Source organism: Elephas maximus, chromosome 3 (genome assembly GCF_024166365.1).
Source record: "Elephas maximus indicus isolate mEleMax1 chromosome 3, mEleMax1 primary haplotype, whole genome shotgun sequence".
Classification (NCBI taxonomy): domain Eukaryota; kingdom Metazoa; phylum Chordata; class Mammalia; order Proboscidea; family Elephantidae; genus Elephas; species Elephas maximus.
This window is the reverse complement of record NC_064821.1, coordinates 202,559,755-202,583,028: the sequence shown is the minus strand read 5'-3', so window position 1 is coordinate 202,583,028 and position 23,274 is coordinate 202,559,755. Positions and strand designations below refer to the sequence as shown.

Here is a 23,274-nt window from a genome sequence, read left to right as displayed (position 1 = left end):
TGCCCAAGTTCTCTTGCCAAGGACTAGGTGACTGAGAGTTCATATAACGTCACCCTCAAATGCTGACATCTCTTATACTGAAAGAGCTATTTTGAGGTGATTATCAAGAAGAGTCTAATTTGTGGACTGTCATTAAGAGGCATTAAGACCCAAAGAGCTCTGGATTCAGACTGACCTTGCTTTAATCTCGAATCTGTTGTGTCTTGGTGGTGAGATCTTGGGCAAAAGACTCAACCTCACTCCACTCTGTAGATCTGTTTATAAATCAGCAAAATGGAAGTACTGAAAGATTTGAATGGGGTAACATTTGCAAAGCATGCATTCCAGTCCTGGGCTTAATATAAGTCCCCAATAAGTGAAAGCTATTGGTATTATCTAAAAATATATAACATTAAAACATTTACTTTTATCCCATCTTATTGCTTTTACTTTGTGTGAGGATTTCTATTTATACTTAAAATTATTCATCTGACTCAAATTTCCCATAATATTTCTCTCTTAAAAATAAGCAGTGCTGGGAGCCTATTTTCAGCACCCATTTTTAGGGCTGAGATCACTGAACACCCACCTTATTTTTTCAACTACCTGTGTGCCGAAAAGCTATAAATCAGGGAAGAGAATTGGAGAGAGTTATGGAGACTGCCTTGCATGCCACCTATAATTATTCCATGGACTGCATCCAGGTTTCCGTGAGGATGTAGAAATTAAAGAGGGCCAGGAGTGAGCTGGCTCAGCTGTGAATGCCAGTACAGTCCTGGGATAAATTTGGTTTGGTTTTAGAAGTTCCAACCACTCCACTGACAAGAATATCTGTGTACGTCGACAAAGTTTGAAGGAAACATGTCGCGAAGTGTTAGAAGACACAGTCAGAAGCTAGCTGTTCAAAAATTAGCAAGAGCTAGAGGAAATGAAGAGAAATAGGAAATACCAAGAAATGGGAGGGCGGAACAAGATTAGCAGAAGAAGCTTACAGAGAAAGGTTTTCTGAGGAAAGAACTGGTCAGTTAACCCACACTTTTTGTGATCACCTTGTAGACAAAACTCTGGGCTTGTGTAAAGGCAGTATTGCTAGTTACCGTCAGGTCACTTCCGACACACAGCCACCCTATGTACAACAGAAGGAAAAACTGCCCAGTCCTGCACCATCTTCGCAATAGTTATGTTTGAGCCCATGGTCGCAGTGCAGCAAAGAGAATGGGCTCTGGTGACAAATAGTCCTGGCTTCTCTCTTTATAACCTATGTGATATTGCACAAGTTACTTGCCTCTCTGTGCCTCAGTTTTTTCATGTGTAAAAGAGAGGTGATAAATTTTAGTGCTTTTTTAATAGGGTTGTTACATGTATTAAATGAGCTTTTTTTGTTGTTGTTACATGTATTAAATAATACACATAGAGAGGTATTAGTAGATAGCAAACAATCAGTGGTAGCAAGTTTTGGGGTATAGACATCCCTCATAAGGTTGTGTTTATAAGGAAACATACTAATTTTAATTATATACAAAACTATATAGTATATAAAAAACCAAAACCAAACCCAGTGCCGTTGACTCCGACTCATAGCAACCCTATAGGACAGAGTAGAACTGCCCATTAGCATTTCCAAGGAGTGCCTGGCGGATTTGAACTGCTGACCCTGTGGTTAGCAGCCGTAGCGCTTAACCACTAGGCCACCAGGGTTTCCGTATAGTATATATGTACATTTTAATTATATGTATAAAATAGGTATATGAACATGCTCATAGTCATAACTCTATATACCATTTTGACCTTTTCTTTATGAAGTGGCTCCAACCAGCTCTTCCCTACTCTGGTCATTTTACCACTGCCCCTCCCCCAGCATAGTGCTGGGAAAATCATCCTTGCCTTCTCCAAGAAGGAAATGGCAATGAAGGGGCTGGACAGATAACTTCCCATTTGGTGTCCAGATGTATGTAAAACTGCTGCCACTCACTTAGTCAACACATATTTGCCCTCTAGGTACTAGGCTCACTACTTGGCACAGGGATTATAAAAGCAAAGAAGATGTGGTCTGTGACCTTAGGGAGCTGGCATGTAATTTGGAAGACACCCTTATAAATCAATGGTTATAGAACACGCTGTGTTAGTAATAAGTTCCCAGAATATTAAGGGAACCCCACAGAGAAACATTTAAATCATGGTTAGAGAGTGGAAACCCTGGTGGCATAGTGGTTAAGTGCTACGGCTGCTAACCAGAGTCGGCAGTTTGAATCTGCCAGTCGCTCCTTGGAAATTCTATGGGGCAGTTCTACTCTGTCCTATAGGGTTGCTATGAGTCGGAATCGACTCGATGGCACTGGGTTTGGTTTGGTTTTTTGTAGATAGTGGGGTAAGGCTTCCTCGAGAGGGTCAATCTTGAGCTGAATTTAAAGAGTAAGAGTTAGCTAGATAAGGGGCGGGGGCAGAAAACCAATGTGGGCAAGGACAGAGGCAATTAACGAGGCGCCACTTCAGGAACTGCAAATCATTACAGCTGGCTTGAAGGAGGAAATCTAGGCTAGAAAGGAAGATGCAGGAGATGAAGCTAGAAAGCCAGCTGGGATTCTAATTATAAAGTCTTGAAGACTAGCCTGGAAAATTGGGAGCATTGAAAGTTTTAAGTGATAGAGTAATATATCAAATGTGAATCTACGTACACACTAGTAGTTATTTGGAGTGAATGAGAAGCCATTAGCCTGGGGTAGGAAGGCTAAGGCAGCAGCCCAGACCACACATGATGAGGGTCTGGATTAAGGGCCTGCCATGGCCAGGCAGGTGGAGAGGTGGGGATAGGCTTTAAGAGCTCTCACTGCAGAGCTGGGTGACTATTGGAGTGAGTGAGAAGGGGAACTTCAGATGATTCTCAGATGTCCAGCTTGAGTGACTCCAGGTAAGGCTCAGGTACTCACCAAGATAGGAAATAAAGGAGGAGGAGCAACATTTGATTGGGAATTTGAAAACTGCTCTAACGGCTTTCCTTTCTAATACTCCCCAAAGCATGGAAGTATGAGCTAGAAGACAAACCCATTGTCATCGAGTCGATTCTGATCCAGTGGCCTTATAGGACAGAGTGGAACAGCCTCATTGGGCTTCCAAGGAGCAGCTGGTGTATGTGAACTGCTGACCTTTTGGTTAGCAGCCAAACAGTTCACAAAGGTATCACAAACCACAAAGTCTGCAGAGGGAAACAAGAAAAGGAGAGAAAGGCAGAGCCCATAGGCGTGGTGATGAGAGAAAAAATGAACAGGCCTTGTGTTTAATGTGACTTACTGTCAATTTATTTCCCACAATTTATTGTTATTGAGAAGATGTCTCAGAGATAGACTGTCCTTGGAGAAGGCAGCTAGCTACAGAAAGGCCAGGTGGATGGGTGGAAGAATCTGGGAATTTTACCAACAATACTTTTAAAAAAAATCAACAAAATTCGTGTTTGACTTTCTTCAGAAGCATTGCTCCCAAAGTCAAGCCTGGAGAGTTGCTTTTAAGAGGTCACCCCTCACAAATTCCCACGGTCTAACTCCCTGCTGGTTTGCACATGCTGTTACTTTGACCAGACTCATGTAGGGAGCAGCTCCCTTTTAATCCAGGCCTTATGACCACTGCTGGCTTCACTTCAAGAGGGAGCTGGAAGCAACGTGACCAGACCCAGGCTCAGAATGTCTGTCTTCAACTCCAGTTGTGGCTGCGTGTAGTTCCTTCAGGGGCTGGGTGGCTGATTGCCTGTGCCATGCTGCCTCAGCCAGTGGTAAACTAAACAAAGGAGAACTGAGCTTTTCTTTAATCCTTTTTTCTTCTTCCTTCCAGTATATATTAAAAAAAAAAAAAAAAAGCGTTGCTCTGCGAAGTGACTCAGGATCTGGCAAATTTAGGGAAAGAAAAGGAAACTGAAAAGTGATTCTTCGAGAGGACCCTGGTCTTCACTATCCCTTGCTTCCAAAACTTCCAAAACTCACTTTTCATTTGTCCTGAGGAGACAGCTGACCTCCCACCTGCTCCAGATTGGGCAGGGCATGGCAACAGTGCAGAAGCAGGACATCCTAGGATGGGGGCAGCCAAGGTAGATATGAAGGCTCCGGAGTGTTTGGCTTTTGTTCTGCCCTTCCTCACATCTTTATTTCCTTCTCTATCATTTGTGTTTACTTTCATGTCTTCCCCTCCTTTCATTCCTTTTCCTTCTCAACCCTTTTTTTCCCTTCTCTACTCTCTAAACTTTTTACCTTTTTCCTCCCTCCATTTCCGTTTCTTTCTGTTATTCTTCACTTACTTGCTTTGATTCCTTCTCTTTTTTTTCCTTTTTCCTTCTCTATTTACTAAATAATTTAAAATGTGAACCCCGGAGGCAATTTCTGAAATTGATTTAAGTTCTACCACTTCTTTGATGTGTGATCTTGGAAAAATTTCTTAATTTTTCTATACTACAGTTTCCCCATCTATAAGGGTGAAATACTAACACTATCTACTTCAGAGGTTTGTTCTAAAGATTAAAGAAGATAACATAAAATACTCAGCATAGGTTTGACACTTCTGAAGCATTCCATAAATGAAAGATGCTACTGTTAAATTTGAGGTCTACTCTGGAAATTCAGGTTCTCGCCAGATGTTGTTTGTTTCCATTGGTGTGCCTTAGAAATAGAATAACTCCTGGTCCCAGTTTCCTTCATTATCATTTTGCATATAAAATCTAAAAAAAAAAAAAAATTCTAAGTGAACTCTGATGAAATCATCTTACCCAATTTTCATCTATTCTATACCACATGTTTTCCTTTCTTGTCATGTTTCTTTGTAAAAGCCAAGCAAAGCATATTAAAACAACAGGTAAATGGGTTGGCCATCATGTAGTTTAAGGGCCAAAGTAGACTCGTGTTTTTGAGTTCAGCCTCTGAGTTAAATCAACAGAGCAATTTTCTTTTTATACTGTGTTTTTGAGTCTGGCTGGTCACATGAACCAATTTATCTAACTGGCTTTGGCTGTCATGATTTTTTGCCCATATGTTTGGCCCAAGCTGATGAATAATGTTTTTTTTTTTTCCTTTGAAGAAAGATTAAAAAAAAAATTTTTTTTCTTTCCTCTTCATTTCTCCTCTTTCTTCCTTCTATTGTCTGATTTCTAACTTTAAAAATATAAGCCCTTTTGGCTGTGGGGACCATGGTTTCAGAGAACATCTAGCTCAATTGGCATAACATAGTTTATAAGGAAAATGTTCTACATTCTACTTTGGTGAGTAGTGTCTAGGGTCTTAAAAGCTTATGAATGGCCATCTAAAAAGCTCCACCTGTCTCACCCCATCTGGAGCAAGGGAGAATGAAGAAAACCAAAGACACAAGGGACACATTAATCCAAATGACTAATGGACCACAAGTATTAAAGCCTCCACCAGACTGAGTCCAGCACAACGAGATGGTGCCTGGCTACCACAAACAACTACTCTGACAGAGATCACAGTAGAGGGTTCCAGACAGAGCTGGAGAAAAATGTAGAACAAAACTCTAACTCACAAAAAAAGATCAGACTTACTTGTCTGACAGAGACTGGAGAAACCCTGTAAGTACGGTCCCTAGAAACTGTTTTAGCTCAATAATGAAGCCACTCCTGAGGTTCACCCTTCAGCCAAATATTAGACAGGCCCATAAAACAAAACAAGACTAAATGGGCACACCAGCCCGGGGCAAGGACAAGAAGGCAGGAAGGGACAGGAAAGTTGGTAATAGGGAACCCAAGGTCAAGAAGTGGAGAGTGTTGGCTTGCCTTGCGGTTGGTAACCAATGTCACAAAACAATGTATACTAATTGTTTAATGAGAAACTAGTTTGTTCTGGAAAACTTCATCTAAAGTACAATTTAAAAAAAAAAGAAACCTTCACTAAAAAGAAAAAAATCTAAACCTTTTTAATGTGGCATGTCAGATCATAGCTTGTAGAATTTTGGGTGTGGAGTAACCCACAACCAACTTAAGTTTTTGTTTCCAAACTGTTATTAATGTGGATGAATTCTCTGAGTCTATACTCTAGTATCTGACACCCACACAAATAATTGGCAACATATAGTAGAATGGTTAAGAGCATGGTTTCTACATTACTCAGAGTAAGCAATATTCTGCTGCTATAACCGACCCCACAAAAACATGGTTTAAATCAACAAAGGTTTATTTCTCATTCCCATCATAGTTTGAAGGGAGTCATGAGGTCCTTCTCCATCTTACAGCTGCACAATCTAGAACACAGGACCTTCAAAGTTGTCATCGAAGGAGAAGAGAGAAATGGAGAATGAACTTGGACTCCATTCTTGACCACTTAGGCTGGTCTCCATCCATTGGCATATGAGTATTTGGTTGAGTGCTACGTACCTCTGCCATGGTTTCCAAAGCCAAGGATGCATCAGTTCAAATCTCAGCTTTGCTATTAAGTGACTAATGGACTATTAAAGTACTATTAAGCACTTGGGCCTTGGCAAGTTACTTAACCTCTCTGTGCCACAGTTTCCTCATCTGTCAAAATGGGTGCATGTTTAGTAAAGGCAATATCCATGGTTGTTATCTGTTAGGGTTGTGAGAATTAAATGAGCTATTTATAAAAGTGCTTAGGACAGTATCTGGTACATAGTAAGCAACAATAAGTGGTTTTAGAAATATGGTTCTTAATGTATATCACGGTCAGAAATAACACATATTTGTTATTTATCTCATACCCAATCATCAAAAGGAAAGAAAGAATAGCTAAGGCAGAGGCTGGGGGGAAAGAATACTGCTTATACCTGCTAACAGCAGTGACTTTGAATTTCCCTGCAATTCTTGGGAGATGCTATTATATACATGGAACAGCACCTGTACGCTCTTCTGTTAGAGTCTGATACGTCTGTAGTATGAGAGAGGAATCATAGTCTCATGCCTGTGTGTTGGGGGGGAGGCAAGGGTTAGGGGTTATAAAAGGCTCTTCTGAACATTTATTAAAAAGGATCCCTGGTGGCACAAACACTTAAGTGCTCAGCTGCTAACTGAAAGGTTGGTGGTTCAAACCCACCAGAAGCTCTGTGGGAGAAAAACATGGAGACCTGCATCCATGAGATTACAGCCAATAAAACCCTATGGGGCAGTTCTACTCTGTCATATGGCATCACTCTGAGCAGAAATTGACTCAATGGCACCCAAGAACAAGCATTTATGAGCAATTTGGATTACTTTGTGTATTTTTCTCAGGAGATGGTTCATATTTTCATTAGCTCCTTGAAAGGACCTGTTACTTCAAGATCCTTTGTCCCAAGCACTTCATCAGCAAGGCTGTTAAAATGGGAAAAGAAAAATTCAGGGGATGGGGCCTCATGATGTAATAGACACAGTGCCTATGGCTGCAGATCTGAAAGTTCTGTCATTTCTTCTCCAGGGAAGAAAATCAGCAAAAGGGAGAGGATTTTGAGCAGTTATGGCGCAGATGCTGTCTCCTGGGAATGTGTAACTCCCTTCTACCTCCTCAGTCTCCCACTGTTCCATATTCTGTCAATCAGACAGGTAACTAAATATAGAAAAAGGGCTGCTCTGGAAGGCAAATTCTAACCCTTGAAAACCTATTGAGGACCTGAAAACAAGCCACTAAATCTGTTTAGCACATCTCTGAAGCTAAGACTGCCTCAGTTCCGTGAGTAGAGGTAGACAGAGGAGAGGCAGAAACGAAAGGATATACGGTATTGATTTCATGCTTCTTTGCCAGAGTTGGTATGAGAGAGTTAAAAGACTGTGTATGAGCCGTTTTCTAAAGACACCCTACACCCTGCTTTCCTTCTCATAACAGGTCTCCGTGGATCATTAATGTGTTTACAAGCAAATACTTTTGTATGAAGTATTTATTAACCCTTATTTTTTTTTTTTATTATTAAGATGCATGTGTTTCAATGGCAGCATCAGCTTAAAGGCCTATAAAGCACATGATAGAAACCAGCATTCATAGGGAAGGAATTCTCTGTCCGTGGACCATGAGCAGCTAAGTCACCAAGCCAAAGGATAATGAACTTACAAAATCCAATTGAAAAACACACTTGAAAAATGTATTACTTAAAATAATTTACTTCTCATTCAGAGTGACCTCCCAGACCCCCATGTGAAACAGCAGTCTATGAGTATAGGTACAATCTGAAAGTCATGACAGTTTTAAGAGGGCAAGACCAAGAGTGTTACATGTTTATATCCTACAGTCAACTAGAGACGGAATCGTGGGACGATGTATAACAGAAAGGAGCTCTAGTGAGGAACTCTGTGGACATTGAGAACAAGACTGCCAGAGAGTCAAGAAAGGTACAATTGAGAAAACCTATATCTTTAATATGATTCAACTTGTACACACACACTCTGCTGTCTTCATTTTGTACTCCAGCATATTAACTTAAAAGCCGCCAAGGCGCTCATGCACGTAACTTATACTGGAGATATATGTGTGTGTATGCACTTTCAAAGGCAGTATTTTTAGAAGAATGAGAAGAAAATTACTTTCTGGCCATTCATTAAAAATTCAGGTGATATCCTGCACCTCCATTTATAAAACAATACAATAATAAAAACATTGTACAAAACAACATCATAAATAACACAAATGAGAAATTTTCAAGTATTTCATGTGCCTTGAAAAGTTCCAAGCAGTAGTTCTAACAATGGATACAATGGATATCTGCCCCCCCGCCCCGCCCCGCCTTCTCATTTAATCTCAAGGTCTAGGAAGAAATGCCTTCCGTCTCTGTTAGCCCTGAAGTTTGGGATGAGAGATTTTACCTCAAAAGAGAAAACATGAGGGCTTTTCTCTTTGTGAAAACATGTTTCCCATTTATAAAATATATTCTTTCCCCAGCTGCTGGTTTGTAATGGTAGATATATAGCCTAGAGCCATTATGAAAAAAAGAAAACACACAACAGTGAACTAAGGGGCCTCATCTGATGGCTAAAGTTCTCAGGAAAAAGCAAAGTGAGGAGAGCACCTTGAGTAAGAGGGGAAGAAAGAATAGAGGATAAGAACAGTAACCTTCAAATTCCCATGCCCTTGCCCAGCCAGTATCTTGTGGTAGGTAGAGCTGGCAAGGCCCTAACTGCATGTCTTTGTTTAGATCAAATATCCCATCTCCCAACTCCATGCCAACCCCGGCTGCTAGAAGTCATGCACCAAGCACCCAGGCAAAGAAGGGAAGGCCAGCAGCTTTTGGACTCAAAAGTGCCATTAGTGATAACAACAGGCTGAAGCAACACTGTGTTACTCAGGTATATGATTCTTTATGATATTTGCTCCTTAGAATACTGCTCAACTTGGAAGCTGTCAGTCGTCAAATTAAGCACGAAGTCCCTTGAATGCCTCTTGAGCAAGACACATGGAGTTTTACAGAATCATCTTTCCACAGGTTAGCATTCCTTTCTTAGCCTGCCTGATGGTTAGTTCAATTTGCATGTAAACACATGCATACACTCTCATTGTGAGCACCTAGTGTCTCTCCCATCTTTCCTTGCAGAAATAGACACACACATTTCCATGTAATAGATCAACCTCATCTAAAGCTTGGAGAAAGTGCTAGCTAACAAATACATGTACACATGTGGATGTCACATGAAGTGCACCAACCAGCCACCCTGAGGTTAAACTGTTGGCAGGAAAGATCTGCTGACAATCTTTGAAAGGCAGACCTACAAGGCCAATATTGGGATACTTGCTCAAATGGCACCCTAAAAGAAATTTGGGGAAATTGGGCTGGAATGTGGTCCCACCCTGATGAACACCAAAACACCAAAATGAAACCTAGTTTCTATATGGGAGTGGCTCGCACATGCCAGGCAGCATGGATACTAGGCTACAACGTGGTTAAAGCATTGGAGCTTAATACAGATTGATATTTGGCCTCGAGTTTCCAGAGCATAGAGTCTTGGGGTTTCAGCCCTCCACCTCCCAGTGGGAATTAGGCACACTGAGGGACCAGGGAAGCACAGTCTACAGGACTCTTGGCTCCTTTCTGCTTTTCTGACCCACAGTTGGAAGGGTTGGCCAAATCAAGATAGAATTGGGACTTGAGGAAGCGGCGGTATGAATCCTTCTCCATTAGGTTAAAAATCTTCTTCTGGGCCTCATCGAAGCAGGTTATTGTAGGTTCCAGCATGTTCCGACTTGTCTCTTCCCTGGTGCAAGCATCCAAGTTCACCTGAAGGGCAAAGGCCATGGCTTCCATCAGACATTTCATCCTACTGAGTGTGGGAGGCTGCATGCTTGCTACTGAACAATGACTGTGTACCCCCCATACACCAGAAAAAGAAAAATGTACATTTAGGCTCCTCCCTGGCCCATGTGATAGACTATAACAGGTTCACCCTGCTTCAAGGTGGGCAGGCGAATATTTTCTGTTCTTGCCCACAAACTGGGGAGATTCATCAGGAAAATTCATTAAGGGTGCTCATCTAGTCATCTGGACAGGAGAACACTTTTTCTCAACTGATGTATTTGAAGTTGTCAAGACCATAATGACTTGGTCCACTATTCTATCTTTTCCTTTAACTCATATGACATAAAGTCCCATGCCATTGACTGCTACTTCTAGAAAACATCACTAAGACCCGGGGAGTTCTCTGCCATGAAAACCTACCTCTTTTGTTGCCTGGACTGAGATGAATTCGTTATAGATCTTTTTGGCCTTGGGACTTAGTTTGGAGGGTGATTTGATTTTCTTGTACTCTTCACAGCTGATCCAGAAATCAATGTTTTCCTCACTGTATTCGGACTTCAAGAAAGCTTTGAAAGCTGCCAGCCCACCTGTGACATGGGAGAAAGAACCACAGTTATCATCACACTGACCAGTCTCTTGGATATTACATTTCAGAAAAAGCTTATGTACTTGGGGGAATAAGATGTGGGTTGAAGCAATCCTCCTTTTCTCCCTACTTTGTGGGTCACTTGGGGTTAGGTAACCATGGTTTGTGTCTGGTGTCTACTGGATCCCAGCTATACCTAGTAATTCTTGCTCAAGATTTAAAGCCTCTTTCAAAAACTGATGAGCAATTTCGATAAAAATTGTTTTGTTTTTGAAATGCCTATGCAGCTACCAGTTGCAAAGGTGGGTTTGGGAGAGAAAAGCTGAGGTCGATTCTCCAAGAAGATTTCAATATTTAGAAGCTTTTTTCTTTTTATCTTTTTTTTTTTTTCATGTGGTGAGGGAGATGGTTTTCCACATGGTTCCTGTATTAACTTTCCATGGTATATCACAAAGCTCTAGAGCATGGTAAAATTTTAAGCAGACTGGGTATAAAACCAAAAGGTACTCCCGAGTCTGGAAGTTAGAAGGAACACAGGCCTTTCTGCAGTTCTTAGTAGGCCAAGCATGTTGTTGTTGTTAGGTGCCGTTGAGTCGACTCCGACTCATAACAACCCTACATACAACTAAACAAAAACACTGCCTGGTCCTGCTGCATGTCACAATCCTTATGCAGAGTGTATTTATCCTAATCCCGGGGGCTGAGGGTGAAGGTGGGAAGCTGTCAGACTTACATTCATGGTTAATCAGGTTTTCCAAGGATTCAGCCCATTTCTTGACTTCCTCTTGGCTCACCCTAGAGACATTAAAAAGAATGATTTGAAGGCCATGATCCAAAATTGGGGCAAGAAACCAACAATCCTTAATAAAATGCACACTTCTATTTTCCATTCTTATGATGAGAACTTTAATTGATTAGGGTGCCCTTTTCACTAAAATGCATGAGAATTTCAAATGCAATTCAGATCTCCATGAAAATGGAGATCATCTTGATCCTGGTCTGACTTATTTAGGGGTGTAACTTCCTTTTCTCTTTATAGAACAGCTCCAGCGTCAGATAGTTAACATTTGAGGGCCCTTCCCTTACCTCTGGCAAATGACAACTTTGTCCTTCTTGCTGTGGGAAGAACTGTGTTCACAGGAGTCCGACTTCTGCAGCAGGAAACCTAGCCGATGCTTCATATCTTTTGCACTGCACAGAAGAGGAAGAAAGAAAATTAATAATGATTACCCAGCTCTCTTTAAAAGACAGCCTAGTGATAGAGACTGAGAAGTCCAGTCCTGGAAGAGAAGGCAAAGGCAGTCTACTTAGGGAGTGAGAATTGGAACGAACTCTCAGGAAAATGGGACTCGGTTTCTGCTTCTGCCTGTGACTTCCTACAAAACCTTGAGGCCAGAGTCACAGCCCAGGCTTCTTTGTAAGTAACTGAAATTCTGACCCTTCAGTCTATCTCAAGGGCTCTACTGTGAATCCACCATTTTGGCTATTGAAACACATTGAAAACACGAATGGTCTTTGGGTAACTTTTGTAACTGTAAGACGTGGTACCTCCTTACTGCGTGCCACCTTCTGGTGGGTGGTTGCTGTTTCCATTTGCCTCACTGCTGGCCATGAGGAAGCTACAGAAGCACTCTGGGAAGGCAGTGCTCTATTCTCTTCCGGTCATGGATATAGTTGGCCAAGGAAGTCATGCTGTGGGATATGCATGGACTGTAAGGCGTGCAGCACCAGCAGAGGGAAGTGGAAAATGTGGGGGTAGGGTGGTAAATGCATACGCTGGCTTGCAGGTCTCAAGTAATTAAAACCTGACCTCCCCCAGATTTGCCTCTAGGGAATCTCCTGCTGATGCTGTGTTGTTTTGTGTTTTAGTTTTTTTTTTTTTTTTTTTAACACCTAGACTATAAAGGATATTTATGCTCCAAAGGGCTTTTGAGGCTTAAAAATAACAAGAAGCTAGCAAGAGCCCTCACTGAAGCTGGTGAGCGTTTCATTACAGCAGAGGGTCCAGCTTCTTATTGCCAGTGTTCACTAGGTCGCTAGGGTACAGCAGCACCTGACTTATTCCAGAAGGAGAACTTTTTAATAAGCTTTTAGTTCAGCTTTCCCACTCTATGAATTATCCTTTCAGTTGTATCTCTTCTAAAGCAAAAAAAAAAAAAAAAAAGTTTTTTAAAAGAGAAATTCCATTTTAAAAGGAATAAATGACCAGCTGATCTTGCTTGGAGGAGGAAAAACAAAGCCACAAAGATTAAGAAAAAAAAAAAAAAATTTTTTTTTGAATGGCTACTTGGAGCCCTGGTGGCACAGTGATTAACAGCTCTGTTGCTGACCAAAAGGTCAGCAGTTCGAATTTACCAACTGTTCCTTGAAATCCTTATGGGACAGTTCTACTCTGTGCTATACTGTCACTATGAGTTGGAATCAACTCGATGGCAATGGGGTGTTTTGGGAACTGATATACTAGAGGCTTATCTAGTTTTTCCACAAGTTTGAACCCCATTGTGTTCTTGGATTTCCTCTTAAATAGTATTTTCTCTCCCTCACAAGACTAGTTTTCCTCCTCTGCTTCCCCTACTGGTGACTGGTCAAAAAAAAAAAAGGGGGATGCAAAATCCTCCTTAATAATAGCAGGATATAATCATGGTGGCTAACCTGATTCTAAGGTGGTAATATAAGTAAATCGTAATTCAGTCCAAACAGAAATCATTTCATATTTCCACGTGCCTGACTCTTTCTGAGAACTGATAGTTACTAGTGCAAGGTCACTTCATGAAGAGTTAGCAGTACGCTTAACACATAAATTACTTGCCCTTGTAACACAATACAACCATTAAAAAAAAAAAATGCTGAAGATAGTCTGAGGTCACTGGAGTCAGGGGACCTGGCTTTGGTCCTTGCTCTGCTACCCACCACCTATGTGACCTTGAGCAGCTCATGTCACCTCTAGAGCCTCAGGTACTAACACTAGGGTGAAGGTGATGGATTAGATGGGTTACATTTCCTAGGTGAGGAGAGTGAAGGCCAGTTGTCCCTGCTACCGTAGAGTTCACCTCCCCATGTTAACTTGAGCTCCTTGGGCAATCTTTTGTCTGTCTCTCAAAATGTTTACCAGAACATAACTTTCTCCTGACACTCCTGGTATTTTTGTATGACTAATACCACCTGCGAGTTAACTGAAGCAGGGAATAACTTGCTCCATTCATTTCAGGAAAGTAATGGTGGCCCTTAGAGGTACTTATTTCGTAGGCACTCTCTGTCGGGCCCTCCTACTTCATTTTAAAGAAGCCACGAATACTTTCTGTAATCCCGAACAACAGAATTTTTGAAAGATCACCTTCTTAGTCATGATCAAAAGACTGTGCTTTCTGGGATTATTTCCAAATTGAAATTTAAGGTGATCTCTATTTGCAGAGGACAGGAGAGGAGGTGAGATGCCTTCAGACTGACTTTTTACCTTTAACTTCAAAATTAAGTAGTATAATATGCACTGGATTTTTTTTTTCTTTTTCCCTGACTGGCATTCCCTGAGAGCATTCATTTATACCTTTTAAAAAAGCCACAGATATATGAATATCTGCATATCTTTAAGATTTTTTTTTTTTTAACTAAGAGACAGAACATTGGAAAAAAAAAGAAAAAAAAAACAGTATCTTGAGGATGGCACCTTCTACAGAATCCTTAATTGATTTGTTATAATCAATACCTCCTCTCAACCACCACTTACATAAGCCATTTCAAGAACTACAGATGGGGGCCGGGAGAAAAGGGAAATTTAAGTTTGAAACTCATTTCTTATTGTAATATTTGCTTATAAGAACATAGACAATGAAAGACCCTGCAGCACCACACAGAAAGCATAGTGCCTTTCTGGTGATACGAAACTCATACAGGGGCATCGTCTTCTGAAAAAAAAAAAAAGATCTAGTATATCACCAGAAAGCCCACAGCCCCAATTCTATGGACCCCAGTGATGCTCAAAAAATAGTAATCACAGGTGGAGGTATTACAGACAACTTGATGTCATCCTAAAGCCTCTTTTCACTTCTTAACTAGACAGCTAGTTTGGCTAGAGGACTTGGCTTATAAAAATCGGACTATCCCTCAAAACTGAGCACATATAAAAAAAAGAGCACATATAGGTACTGGAATTTGGGGAGAATGCCTTTTAAGCCACAATTTCGAGCTAGTCTTGGAGGGAAACTAGGAAGTTGATGCTCCCGTGACCACATTGCTTTTAATCCCAAAGAACTGGGTTAAAAAAAAAAAAGTAGGATATGTAAATAACTGAGAAAGTCTGGGCAAAAGTTTGCCATCATTACCAGCTGAAAATAATCTTACCTCCTCAAGCAAGAAGCTGGAAGACCTGCGAGTCCTTTGCACATCTTGCTTCCCGTTAGGTTTGCACGCCAAGAAAAAAAGACGCAGCAGGAGGAGCTGTGGCTTCTGCTTTGAGCGCACTTTGCCTTTTCTCCCTCCGTGAAGTTGTCAGTATCCTCTGCGCTTCTCCCTCCCAAGCCTGCAGGGGTCTCTTTTATAGCCCCAGCCACGACCCTCCAGCCAATCAGATGGCAGCTCTGTAATACCAGCTCCTCTCTATTTTTTTTTTCTCTGCCTCCCTCTGCCTCCTCCAGCCCTGCCAGAGATAAGAAATAAAAGACTGACGCATAGGCAATGCCAAGTGAATAAAAGAGGAGAAAACCCTTTCACAAAGTAGACACAGAAAATAAAAATCTACCGGGTGTTTCAACCAGTGTCGGAAGTATTGAATTTCTAGAACAGGAAAAGGAAAAAAATAAAATAAAAATAATGAGTTGACAGGGCTGCAAACCATGGAGCTTATTCACTAGTCTGTAACAGCAATGTCAAGGGAAGTTGCCTCCCGGAAAGAGAGGGGCCAGCAGCAGTCCACGGGCTTACTTTGGGGCTGACTCCCAACGCACTTCCTCTTTTGGATTAGAAATCTCATACCGTACGCGGTCCAAGATCTGATCCTCACTATTTCCAGAAAGGAGTTGGCAGTATCCCAGTTTCCAGGCAGTGATTTGCAGAAGCTGCTTTCTCAATTGTCACATGCAGACGGGAGTGTGGGGAGGAATAGCTGGATGGCAGAAGGATAGCTGTTTGCCTGGCAGTACAGACAAACTAGTCTAGAGAAAGTGGATTAGCTACACATCTGTCATCGGCCTGACTTTTTCAAGAAATCTTAGTGAGAACAGAATTCAGCTAGCCCTGACAATCTCTCCTGAACATGCATACCTCCTAGATAAAGCCTAAAACAGCATTTTGAGGACCAGAGGAGGAAGCAAAATGAACACATAGAGGCGATCATTTTTCTTCGCAAATGACTTTATGTTGTATGTAACTCTAGGTCTCCAAAATGGTATTTCAAACCAAAAAAGAGAGGAAGGAAGCAAGCAGGCAGAAAACTGTATAGCTTGTCTTGCATATCTCTAGGCTACCTGTGAGCATAATAATATTTGGTCCTACAAAAACCACCCATTGCTGTCGGGTCGATTCTGACTCATAGTGACCCTATAGGACAGAGTAGAACTGCCCCATAGGGTTTCCAAGGAGCACCTCGTAAATTTTAATTGCTGACCTTTTTGTTGGCAGCTGTAGCTCTTAACCACTATGCCACCAGGGTTTTCTCAGTCTTACAGTTACTTTCAAATAGGTGGACGATTAGTGCTTTTGGCTACAACATGATGGACTGAAAACGTCACAGAATCCTGCAGGTGTTCCATATCTTACATTCATAACTCAAATACCCACACCACAGTTACCGAAGGATCTTCTTCATGTAGGCGAAGCTGTAAGAAGACATTGCCATGTCAGAAGAGAACAGCTTTAATTTGAAAGCAGATAGTTTCCTTAACATAAGATATAGTGAACTGTACATAGAAAAGCAGAGGCCTCAAATAGTTTAGTTGGGAAAGATGACAAATAGATGGATTCTAATGATATGTAAAGGTATCCAAGAAAATAAAAGGGAAAATGGCAGGGGGCATATGTCTCCCTGTCCCATCTGTGTCTCTGAACATCCCATATTGCCACCCCACCCACCCCACCTCGCAGAGAGCAAGGGGATGTCAGAGAAATGGAAGGAGGTGGAGGAATCATTATCTCCAGAAGATGCATTTAAATTGTAGGAAAAAGCCTCTAGCCTTCTCCCATTAAGGCTGAAAACCATTTATTAGATTCACTGCTGGGCAACATTGCCTTGAGGTATAACAGAGCAAATAAACTTTCTTCATGTAGCTAGCAGCCATCCTTGCAATATTGTGGAAGGGAAGGCTATCGAGCCAGGGAAAGTAGATGAAAGAAGATGAACCAGTTAGAATTGGCACCAAACACAAGAGACCCAATGGGAGAGAAGTTTACCAAAAATGAACCAGGGCCTTCTTTGCTTAGTTGGGTACTCAAGTGAACTATCACTCAAATAATGTGGTTTTAGGAACACAGGGGAAGATGCAAAGTTTACTGTTTCTTGAAATTCCATAATAAGTACTTTATATCCTGGGTGTAGATCAAAAAGAGGACTGATTTGTCATGGGTTAATATAAACAGTACAGATAAATGAGTCAAATAAGACTATCAAGATGATCTACTCCAATACCCCCTTTTTACCAAAGAGGAAAAAGAGATCCACATTGGGAAAGTGACTTGCCAAGATCACAGCTTCTTCCTGACAGAATTGGGTACACACTGCAGGTTTCTCGACACTAGGTTGTATGGATTTTCCACTGTGTCCTGTCACCCTACACAGTCTTATCAAATAAGATAAACTGTGTCAACAGAGGTATTTCTAAACTGTAAAGTGTTACGCAAATATTATTATTGATAGATTACACACAGTAGATAACAAAACCTAATATTAATTTCATACATTTGATTCAAGGAAGGCTTATGCTGCCCAATTTTCTCTTGCTCCCTGGAAGCGGGAGACACTGCAGACCTCATCATCCTGGTTCTCTATTAAACCAGGTCCATTTAACTGTGTTGTTAGTCTGTCACTCTATTCAGGCATTTCATATTTGCTCATTTCTTTACACTATGATTTCTTGTTTTTGTTTATTTCCCTAGGAGTTTTAGTACTTTAACCCCTCGCCTTTGAGTTGATTCTGACTCACAGTGACCCTATAAGACAGAGTAGAACTGCCCCATAGAATTTCCAAAGAGTGGCTGGTGGATTCGAACTGCTGATGCTTTGGTTAGCAATCAAGCTCTTAACCACTGTGCTACCAGGGCTCCATTTAGTACTTTATAGGATGTTTGAAATAGCCTCTTATATGTTGACTTATTTTTCAATATGGGACTTGCTGATTGTGTTTAAGAAGGTGAGGCCTGGTACATCATGATAACCTGACAATTTTCCACCCTCTTTCTCTGACATTCACAAAGCATTAAATTCTATTATTCTACGATTTGTCATTTTTTCATGATTCTCACTGTGTGGAAAAGCTTTCCCCTGAAAAGATCTAATTTTTATGTATTCACTCATTTAGGACATATCTACAGAGTATCTTTTCTGTGCCAGGTACTGTTTGAAGAACAGCAGTTACCGTGATGAACGAACAGCCCCCTCCCTTGTGGAGTTTTCATTCCAGTAGAAAGAGTCTGACAAGGCACACAAACAAATAATTCCAGAGTCTGACTCACTCCACGAAGAAAATGAGGTGATGTGATACAGAGTAACTGGATGGGGAAAGACTCTTTTAGCCAAGGTGGTCAGGAAAGGTTTCCTTGAAGAAGCAGTATCTGAAATGAGATTTGATGAATGAGAAGGGATCAGCAAGGCAAGGAGCTTTGAATGTAGTATTCCTCATAGAAGTAAAGGCAAGTAAAATATTCTTTATCTAAACTGGGGGGAGAAAACAGAAAGCTAGAGGATTGTAAGTAAGGAGAGAGTAGCATGAAATGCAGAAGGTCAATGAAAAAGAGGAAGCCCCTCAATGAAATGGACTGACACAGTGGCTGCAACGATGGGCTCAAACATAGCAACAATTGTGAGGATGGCTCATGACTGGGCAGTGTTTCGTTCTGTTGTGCATATATAGTCACTGTGAGTCAGAACCAACTCAATGGCACCTAACAACAACAAGCATGAAATTAAGGTAGAAAGGTAAATAAAGTCTAGATCTTTGAATGACTCGTAGGCCATGGTCAAGAGTCTATATCAACGAATGGGTTTAAAAAAAAAAAATTGTGGTCTATATACACAATGAAATATTACAAACCAAAATCCCCAAACCTGTTGCCATCAAGTCAATTTCGACTCATAGTGACCCTATAGGGCAGAGTAGAACTGTCCCATAAGGTTTCCAAGCCCTCCTTACACAGTGGTTAAGAGCTCGGCTGCCAACCAAAACAGCAGTTCGAATCCGCCAGCCACTCCTTGGAAACCCCATGGGTCAATTCTACTCGGTCCTATAGGGTTGCTATAAGTCTGAATCAATTCCACGGCAATGGGTTTGGTTTGGTTGTAATCGTTATGGAAGCTCCTGTAGAGCAGCCGATGTGTTCAAACCAGTGACCTTATGGCTAGTAGCGAGCGCTGAACCATCGCGCCACCAGGGCTCGCAGCCATAAAGAGAAATGAAGCCCTGATGCACGCCACAACATGGATAAACCCTGAAAACATTTTACTGAGTGAAGTAAATCAATCACAAAGTGATAAACATTGTATGACCTCACTAATACGAAATTCCTAGAATAGACAAATGGATAGATATGCGAGTTTAATAGTGGTTACCAGAGGTCTTTGTTTAGCCAGCACTTAGTTTCTGTTTATGTGGATGGAAAATAAAATGGCGATGGATGTTAGTGATGGTGGCACAACATGATTGATTGAACAATGTTGAATTGGCAAATGCTATCTATACATTTGGAAACCCTGGTGGCATAGTGGTTAAGAGTTAGGGCTGCAAACCAAGAGGTCGGCAGTTCGAATCCACCAGGCGCTCCTTGGAAACCCTATGGGGCAGTTCTACTCTGTCTTTTAGGGTCGCTATGAGTCGGAATCCACTCGATGGCAATAGGTTTGGTTTTTTGGATCTATATTTTTGCAACAATTGAAAAAAGAGAGATTTAAAAAACAAAAAAAAAGTGTTATGGGAATCCATTGGAAAGACTGAAGCAAAGGAAGGCTGCTGTGGGAGAACAGTGGGATTTTCTGTAGTTCTAGGTCTCCAAACTGTCATTTCAAAGAAACAGAGAGAAAAAGAAAAACATGTAGTTTGTCGTGCCTTCAGATGAACGTAACAATGTTCGATCTTACAGGTACTTCAGAACACCCAGGCAATTAGTATCTTTCGCACACGGCATAATGGACTGAATGCTTCAAAGACTCTTGAGGGCGTTGCACATCTTATAGTCACAGCTCAGACACCCACAGCAGAGTCGTGGGACGAGGGGGAGGGGGCAAACGTAAAAGCAGGGCGACCAGTTTGCAGCTTGAATCCTGGCTGTCAAATCTCCCGGAAAAACAGAGACTTACTTCACAAATATTTATTAGACACCGTGTGCTGGACATTCTGCTAGGACCTGGTGAATCAGGAATGCTTTGTGCTTCTCAGGAGCTCACACTCTAATGGGGAAGTCTCTTAAATAACCGGAGAACATATTATTAACTTGTATATACAACATTTGAGGGAAACACAGAGGATGCTGAATGAATCCAACCTTCAGACTTTACAGTGGTGTTCACAAAGGAGGCCCTGAAAGGACGATTAGAGACTCATTAGGCGCACAGAGAAGAGCAGAGCATTATAATAGAGGACAAAATAATATCAGCTAATTATTTTGGTCACTAATTGTGCAGCCACTGCTTTAAGCGCTTTATATTAATTGCCTCACTTAGTCCTCACAGTCTACCCTGAGAGAAGGTTCTACAATAAACCTTATTTTACAGATGAGGCATGGTGGGGCTAAGTGACTTACCTGAGGTTACACATCCATTAAGTGGTGTTGAAAGGATGCCAGCTCAGGCATTCTGACTCCAGGATCTCTGCTATTACTCTCTCTGCTATCACAACTGCACAGGATGAAAGAGAGTGGCCTGTCTGGATACCACAGACGTGTTTAGTGTGATTACAACTTTGGGGAGAAGAGAAAGAAGCAAGGCTAGATGGGTATTTCTTGTCACACTGAAGTCTAAAATTCATTCTGTAGTTGATAGGGGACTAGCTGATGTACTTAAGCAGATCACATTAATATTTTAAAAAGAGAATTTAGGAGACACTGTAGGGAATACATTGGACAGGAGAGAAAATAGCAAAAAGACTGGAGGCTATTGTAATAAGTCTTTGTGAAAGGTGATGATGATAAACAATAAGACCAAGCATGACTGGTGAGACTCAAATGAGGCAATACATACAAAAGAGCTCCTGAAACTGTAAAATGCTGAACATGCGGTAGGTATTGTTAACAAGGCTACAGAAGGACTGTTTCCTTCTGAGGGGCATTCAGCCACCTAGTAGTATGTGAGCTGTGGTGGTCTCCAGATAAGTTTCTAATTTCACCAACCTTGGCTCAGGCAGAACAACAGAAAACATTGCTTAGGCACTTACAGGACCTAATACAAGGAAATAAGCCACTGCCAGTTTCTGAAGCTTTACACCCACCAGATTTTAAGAAGGGGCATTGCTCCTCTACTTCGGCAGGAAATGGGCCAGGCTTGGCCATTTGCACCAACTCAAATTACAATTTCCTCTCAGCTGTTAGCAGCTTCCCTCCTCCTTTATTGATTACTACAATGGCCTGAACACCTGTGATTGTTCACAGTTATTGATTTTTAAGGCTAAAAAGCAAACATACCCATTGGAGGATGCTGTATACCAGGAAAATGAGAGATTTCCCAGTATTGCTTACTTCTGGGAAATGTGTCTTACTCTCCACACCAAGCTTTGTGTCACATGCAATAAATCAGGACCTGCAATCCTGACACTGACAGCACCAAGTGATGCATTGCTCAGTTTCTGTCAGGGCTTCCAACCGGCTTGAACCAGTTGAGTCATGGCCAATGAAGCAAAATCAGAACAGACTCGAGTTTTTAAAATTTGGGTGAAGGGGAACAATAACTGGAACAGGAAAAATTATGGGTCAAAGCCCTGGAATGGGAAACTTGGAAGAGGTGTAGTATGCTCTTTCAGGAACCTGATGTGGGAGATTGGATTATTGCCAGGACTGTGGAGAGCAACACACATTCCAAGTGGTGCGGTCAGCTGCCATCTTTGAGTGGGACACTGCTGTTTCCTGCTCTGCTGGTCAAGAAATTTGGTTGCTACACAACGTGTATGCTGCCCTTGTTTTCTAAGAGGAAGATTAAGTTTCTAACAGGGTTTCAACCTGTGATTTTTCGTGTTCCGGTTCACCCACATTGTTAAAAAATTTGGGTCCATTCGAGTTTTGCTTCATTGGCCATGGCTGAGCCAGGTGCAAACAGGTGGAAGCCCTGGCTTCCTTGGAGGGGCTACATCACACTCAATTAGCTGGGGAACAACAAAAGATAATCTTTCTTTCCCAAGATGCAGGGGAAGAACCAAAATATCCTCATCCCAAAGACTTAATCTTTTTTTCTGCAGTGCTTAGCCCAAGGCAGAAACAGCAGTCTCGTAAGAGTTCATTTACATTGTGAGGGTGGAAAGATACAGCATGGTGCATGGAAAGTGCATGGACTTCACAGTCATGCAGACCTAGATTCTGATTCTAGCTCCTCCACATATTGGCTGACTAAGGTAGACTTTCTGACCTCCAGCTTTCTAATGTGTAAAATGGGCATGTTGTTAGGTGTCATCAAGTGGATTTCAACTTATAGCAACCCCATGTGGCAGAGTAAAACTGCCCCATAGGTTTTTCTTGTATATAATTTTTTCAGGAGCAGATTTTCAGGTCTTTCTCCCACAGAGCTACTGGATGGGTTTGAACCTCCAACCTTTTGATTACCAGCAGAGAGCTTCATGAGCGTGCCACCAATACTCCACAAAAAATGGGCATAATAGTATATTATCCAATAGCAGACACTCAATAGTATATTCTGAATGAACGTTGTTAAAATTATATGATATAATCAGGCACATTTAGGGCATGCAAAAATTATCACTATTATTATTAAGAATATTTATAAAATATGGCATTGATCTTCATCATTATCATGTTTCTCTTTAAAAATAAGCCCTGGACTCCCTTTTGTTCTCAGATTAAAATTTGAACTCCTTAGCATGACACTTCAGCACTTTTATAATCTGGCCCAGCCCAAGTTCTCCTCCCCTTCCACTCTGTTCCTCATCATATTTTACCCTACAGTTATCCCAGACCCCTGTGATGTATTCACCACACATCTCTGTATTTCTCTGCCTGTGCCTCAGCTAATGCTGTGCCCTCAACCTGAGATGTCCTTCTCACAAGTCTTTGTCTATCGAAACTCTTTTCCTCTGTCCCCAGTCATAATTAATTGCTACTTCTTTTGCACTCTCCCAGCATGGTGCTTGAATCACTTCCATTTAACTTATGTTGAT

The 23,274-nt window shown here is 41.4% G+C and overlaps 1 protein-coding gene across 2 annotated transcripts; it reads right to left on the bottom strand.

Moving 5' to 3' along the window:
- Positions 1–8,669: 8,669 nt before the first annotated feature.
- On the bottom strand, positions 8,670–15,486 carry RGS4 (regulator of G protein signaling 4). 2 transcript variants are annotated; one of them, XM_049881100.1, is made up of 5 exons: positions 15,098–15,347; positions 11,846–11,950; positions 11,493–11,554; positions 10,594–10,760; positions 8,670–10,155 (listed from the first exon to the last, which is right to left on the bottom strand). In XM_049881100.1, exons 1-5 carry the CDS (start codon positions 15,139–15,141, stop codon positions 9,916–9,918), a joined length of 618 nt encoding a protein of 205 aa, XP_049737057.1. In that variant the 5' UTR covers positions 15,142–15,347; the 3' UTR covers positions 8,670–9,915. The 2 variants fall into 2 exon arrangements, with proteins under 2 accessions (XP_049737057.1, XP_049737058.1); XM_049881101.1 differs by lacking the exon at positions 10,594–10,760 and having other exon boundaries at positions 9,988–10,155; positions 15,098–15,486.
- Positions 15,487–23,274: the final 7,788 nt, after the last annotated feature.